Source organism: Prunus persica, chromosome G6 (assembly GCF_000346465.2).
Source record: "Prunus persica cultivar Lovell chromosome G6, Prunus_persica_NCBIv2, whole genome shotgun sequence".
NCBI classification, from domain to species: domain Eukaryota; kingdom Viridiplantae; phylum Streptophyta; class Magnoliopsida; order Rosales; family Rosaceae; genus Prunus; species Prunus persica.
In genome coordinates, this window is record NC_034014.1 from 7715510 (window position 1) to 7721789 (window position 6280).

The 6280-nt window shown below is 38.6% G+C and overlaps 1 protein-coding gene across 2 annotated transcripts; it reads left to right on the forward strand.

The window, feature by feature from the left end:
• On the forward strand, positions 1-6280 carry LOC18773176 (dolichol kinase EVAN). 2 transcript variants are annotated; one of them, XM_020566564.1, is made up of 14 exons: positions 1-705; positions 799-911; positions 1400-1588; positions 1736-1840; positions 2310-2380; positions 2470-2544; positions 2620-2834; positions 4117-4306; positions 4408-4473; positions 4575-4663; positions 4761-4875; positions 4965-5016; positions 5102-5202; positions 5738-6280. In XM_020566564.1, the coding sequence occupies exons 1-14, from the start codon at positions 506-508 to the stop codon at positions 5849-5851; spliced, it is 1695 nt and encodes a 564-aa protein (XP_020422153.1). In that variant the 5' UTR covers positions 1-505; the 3' UTR covers positions 5852-6280. The 2 variants fall into 2 exon arrangements, with proteins under 2 accessions (XP_020422153.1, XP_007205002.2); XM_007204940.2 differs by having other exon boundaries at positions 2-705; positions 1400-1606.

The window sequence follows — 6280 nt, forward strand, 5'->3', positions numbered from 1 at the left end:
TTTAAGACTATTAGTCTGTAAGTTAAGGCTCTTTTTCACTGGGTTAGATCTGTTTGCACTCTTGCTGTTTCGTGAACACCTTCCTGGAACGGTTGAATTTTACCTATATAGAATTTTGAAATTTGGCAGGAAAAAAAAAAGAAAAAAAAAGGAGACCTTTTCATAGTCCAAAGTCTAAATTCCAAAGTCCATTGCGAAAAAAGCCATAATATTAACGCGTTGGTGTAGTTTGGTCCCGCCTCCCAAAGTCCTGACGGCATCTAATCATATATTCCAAGTTGGTCAGGCGTTTCACACGCGAGCCTCTTGTATTGTTGGCCCATTGAATTCTATGGAGGCTTGGTATTTGCTGGTAATGGAGGGGCTCCCATTCCCAATTCCCGCGAAAACCCCCAAAATGCCAAACAAGAACAGCTCCTTCTGAATCTCCTCTTTGATTCTTCAATCAATTCCAATTTCAATTTCCTTGTCTCGAAATTGAAACAAGCTACGATTACCAATTCAAATGGCGGCCATGGCGATGGCGATGGCCGGGTTGATGAACGGAGAGAGAGCAGTGGTGCTTCTGTTCATCGGTCGTGTCCTCTTCTCCCTCCCTCTCTCTCTCCTCTTCCACGGCATCGCCCTCTCTCTCCTCGCTCTCTCCGCTCTCTCCCTCGACATCCTCGCCGACTCTTCCACTTCCCTCTCTCAATTCAACACCAGGTCTTCTCTCCTCTTTCATTTTTCTAAATCTTAGGGTTCTTCAACTTCTTCAGATGATGACTGCGTGCATTATTGTAATTTTCATTGTTTCAGGCCTGGTGCTTCGTCAGGTATACTGTTAGGGGCCGTCACGTTGCCCGCTGTTGCGATCTCCAAAATGATACAGCTCTCACGGGCGTTCCCCTTGGACCAAGTTGGCATTGAAGGTACTGGTTTCGTTTTTTGACTTAATTGGACCGTTATCTTGTGGCATCTAAACATTAGTTTTAAAGTTCTGAAATTTAGAGACATCAAATTAAGTTAAAATTTTAAATTTCATTTCAATTTTGTAAGGATGAGCTAAAACGTTCAAGCCCTCATTTTCGACAATTAATTTAATGCTGGCAATTTGTTCTTCATACTATAAAATGTAGCTGAAATTAGTATTTTCCTATCTGAGATGAGGTGATAGAAATGACATCTTTAGCATTCCGTTAGCTGGGTACGTAGGACCTTATAGCAGAATGTTTCTTCTCTTTTGGAGATCATAACCCTCCTTTTTTCTTTTCTTGATGCAAGATTTTGTAACGTTTTGTGTTAACTGTTAACTCTTTTCATTTATTGCTTTCATTTGATTTTACAAATTTCCCACCTTTTCTGTTCACCATATGATTCCTCCCTAATATGTTAAAATCTGTTCAATATTACTGTACAGAACTTGAATCTTTGACGTTGCAATACTGGGCTGCTTCTGCCAGCTGCCTGAGTGTGCTTATCTTCCTCTGCATAACTCTGTGGCGGGCACCTGAGAATATGCCTCCTCCACCTGCACATAATGTTTGGCATGCAAAATTTAGCCTAAGTTGCATAATATTACACACAGCAGTGAGCTTTGTGACTTTTGGTACAGTATCTCTTACTAGTAAGTGGTCTGCATCTCATTCAAATCCTTTTTTTCTGAATTGATTTAGGAACATGGAAACTGTTCTTTGCTTGTGGTTAAGCCAATATTAATTGGACAACTGAATCTTTATTTGCTCCTTCCATACAGGCTTTGAGACTGCATTGAAGTTATTGTGGATGCTCTGTCACGGATTGGCAGCAGTAAAATTAATTCAGCATGTTATTAAAACTTTCCCATATTGTGCTTCCATCGGTATATGCCTTGCTACTTTTTCTATTTCACTTACTCTTTCTTGCAAAATGCAATGGAGTTTTTCTTACTGATTAAAGAAGGGAAAAAATGTAACTGCTAAATGGAAATAGTTTAGCTTGTTAGGTAGCAGTTAACTGCCCATAGAGTGTTCATGTTGCCCTCATGTTTACTGGCTTTTAGCGGTTACACGATTAAAAGTTGATCCAACCTAGTTCATATGTTCTGGCAGATATTTAAGTTCTTTAAACATTAACTGTCTCAGTTAACCCATCTTGAGTACTTGCAGTTCAATTTTTATATTATTCGTCACCAAATGATCAGATCACTCTCTCTCCTCTTCTTCTCATCTCTTCGTGCTTTGTTTTTCTTTCGATTTCTATCTCTCTTTGTGAAAATCATGTTTTGAGGTATTTCTTGATCTTTTCTCAGTAATTGTTGATGTTCTCTTTTCTTTATTTTTTTTTTCTAGGGGAATCATGTCTGGTGACTTCAGGTCTTGTTCTCTATTTTGGTGATATGTTGGCATATACCATTGAAAAGGTTATTGTTTCTGCTCGATTTAGCTATGTTTTCTCTCGACAAATTTTCTTTATATACTCATCTTATTGGTGATAACATTGCTCACACAGGTGTCTGGGTTGACTATGAAATCAGAGGTGGTACAATATGGAAGTAAAAGAAGTGAGATAAGTATTATTATACAGGTATGTTTCTTTAAGAGGTGAAATTGGTTGCAAGCGGTATGACTGGAATCCAAAGGTTGTTCCTTTTTTGTGCAGGGATTGCTGCTTGGCCTTCTTCTTTTTCCAATGGTCTTTAAATTTGTTCTTCGAATGTGGGAATCCACATTCAGTACAGCCCGTTCTGAAGTTGGGACAAACAACGAGATTTGGAGATCTCTTATCTTCTTTTCTTCCCTTGGATTTATCATGATTGTGATCATTCCGTCATGGATGCAGTTGGTTCAGGATTTTCATATGCATCCGTTGTTATGGTATTACACTTCATAAATTTGATTTTAATGATACTTGTTTACTTCAACTGGATTGTTTTTATTATCTTCTGACCAACGTGGTTATTGGGTTTCTGTTTGGTGGTAACCCAACACTATAGGTAGGTAATTGATTTTTCATGTATCTGGTGCTGTCCACAGATGCATGGACTGAAAGCTTTGCATGGTATTTAATAGAAAATCAAATGCTGCAGTCCATTACATACGTTTTTAAGACTGCTAAAAAAACTAGGCCCTAATGACACAAGTCATAAGTTGCTTCTGTGCTTAACATGATGAAGTATGCTGGAGTGGGGAAGCAATCATAATATACAAGTGCTCTGAAGTCTGAACTGGATACCAAAGGGTCTGCGTGCATGTTGATATCATGCATAGATGCGACTCCATGTGAATGCACAAAACTAGATAATGAACACAAATCTGAATCAAGTATCACTTCTTATTGGTCTGTGCAGTTGCAAGTATGACTTAGGCAAGAGGGAGAGATTGCAATCAGTGATGCCAGCGAAACTGCTTTCCATAGGTTGTGATGTAGGCCTAGAATTGCAATTAACTGGACTTTCTTTATGCTATATTTTCTGTGTTTTCAACTTCCTTACTAAAAAGCGTTTTGTCTCTTTTTTGTAAAAAGAATTTCCTGTAGTTTGAATGGTAGGCTCCATGCCAACACCAGAGTTACTAGGGTCTTTTTCATGTTTGGGTTTGCAGTACTGGCATCGGAATTGCGCTATTAGCCCTGATGTGTGGCGCACAGGGTTTACTTAATTGGTTAGCTATTTTTGAGCTTCAAATTCCAATTTTATGCTTGTCATTTTGGTTGCTTGCACACAACTTGAAGTACATCAATCCACGTGTGCACAAATGCATAAATATTTAATTCAAAGCTCACAATATATTTCCTATACCATGGTACGCCAACATCTACTGTTCTTTAGTGTTGAAAAGTTTGACATTTTATCTATTTTTACTCCCCCATGTATCATGGTACGTTGGAATTCCAGTTTTGGAGAACTGGATCACCAAAATACCATGAATTGGGTACATGATCTGGATTTGGGTTGTGATGGGTATGCAATTTGGTAACTCTACGGCAAACCTTGCATGGGATATCACTTGTATAAGGTTCATCTTAGTTTTCCTTTTGTTGCATAACTTGGCTACTTGCTGTGATTGATACTACTTTTGGTTCTATTTACCAAAAATATCTAATCTATTCTGCCAGATGGCTATCTTATGTCAGCATCAAATATTTTTTCTTTGGCAGGGTACTTTCATTTATTTTTTCGGAACCACTTAAGAGACTATCTTTGTGTGTCTACTGGATGTGCGTGATATATGTGTCTGTTCTAAGGTTCTACAACATTTCAAAGAATAGCAAGATTGAGAGGATTCTACTACGAAAATACTACCATCTGATGGCTGTGTCAATGTTTCTGCCTGCTCTTATCTTCCAGGTGACTTAGGACTAAGGATTGACTGTCATCCTGGTATATTATCTGCGTGTTCATTCTGGTTGTGTGTGTTTGGATATGCTCACTGTATGTTTCTTTTGCAGCCAGAGTTTCTTGATCTATCATTTGGTGCAGCTTTGGCAGTTTTCTTGGCATTGGAAATTATTCGAGTAAGTTTCCAAACTAGCACCTTATGTTAATGTCTACAAAGAGAGAGGATAGAAGTCTGTCTTTCTTATTTCATTTTTCTTGACCATATCTTTGTGACTAGGTATGGAGAATTTGGCCATTGGGACAATCCATACATAAATTTATGAATGCTTTCACTGATCATCGTGACTCAGATCTTCTTATTGTCAGGTATGGCAAGACCTCTCCTGATAGAGCAAAGCTTTAAACACATAAGTTTGATGCAAACCCAACTGTGTTGTTTTTTTATGTTGTTTGCTTTTTTCAGCCACTTTTCACTCTTATTGGGATGTGCTCTTCCTATTTGGATGTCTTCTGGGTACAATGATCGACCCCTTGCCCCCTTTTCTGGAATTTTAAGCCTCGGAATTGGAGATACAATGGTGAGTGTGCTTGCACTGGATGACCAGGACAGGAGTTACACCTATTGCTTAATTTATTAATTGGGATTTTTGTTTGTTTTTTTGTCCAGGCATCAGTTGTTGGGCACAAGTATGGTGTCCTCAGGTGGAGCAAAACTGGCAGTAAGTAATTCTATTGATAAACTTCACCAAAGAAGGTGTTTCCATTAATTTTGTTAATGTACACAAAACTTTTCCTTGTTCATAGAGAAAACAATTGAAGGGACTGCAGCTGGTATAACATCTGTCTTAGCTGCTTGCTCAGTTCTGCTTCCCCTTCTAGCATCAACCGGATATATTCTTACTGAGGTAGGCATATCTGTCTTTCTCTCGCTGCCAAATTAGCATATGACCGTTGCTCAATGAACCTATTACTTAGATAATGGAACTGGTTATTTGGTTGAAATTGGTTTAGAAAAGGAATTTCTGAATAAGATACCTAATTAGTCGCCTAATTATGGAGTCAAGTGACCTAGACGAGTTGAGGTGCACTCTATGAACCAGATTAGCTATGCAAGTGCAAGTAGTTCAAGTCCATTTAGTGTTTCCTAAAACAAAGATGAGGAGGCACCTAGTTGAGGCCGAATTAGCAGTGGTTTTGTGCTGCAGGTTTTTTGTCAGCATGGTCAAAATGCATGTGATTTATGTATGAGGTTTGCTAATGCTTTGCATTGCATCTTTTATTGGTGCCTGAATCTTCTGTTCCCCCACCCCATTTCTCCTCACCAAAATAACAAAGAGAGGCATACAGAATGTGGTCATGGTAGCCAGTGTTCTCTCTATTCCCATCTTATATGGATTTGTTCCTTCATCTGCTCATGATTTTGATGCCTAACTTTTACAGCATTGGGGCTCTCTTCTCGTAGCCGTGACTGTGAGTGGTTTGTTGGAGGCTTACACGGCACAACTTGATAATGCTTTCATACCACTTATATTCTACAGCCTTCTCTGTCTGTGAACGCCGCTCCAACCTCCTGGACGGAACATAGGTATGGCAGTGGGCAGCGACGAGACCTGCCTAAAATCATCTTCTTTTACATTCATGTACATACTTTGAGCACCTTTTTGTAGATATACAACTAATCTGCTGACCAAGAATACAAACAGCCTGTTGTACTTTAATTTCTGTGTAGGTCGAAATGATTTTTGTTTTAGGCTTTAGGAATACATATTAAGGGCAGTCCACTCAACTGTGTCAACATAACATACAAGAATTCACTTTTGTAATTAAAATTCTTTATTTTTCCCTGAGAGAAAGGAAGGGGGTTCCGAGTTTGGTTAGGGAGATGAACACATGAGGGATGTAGATTTTGTTCCGATACAGATGCTAGTTGTTGTATTAATAATGCAAATAGATTTTCTTTTCTTTTTGGCACATTTTTATTAA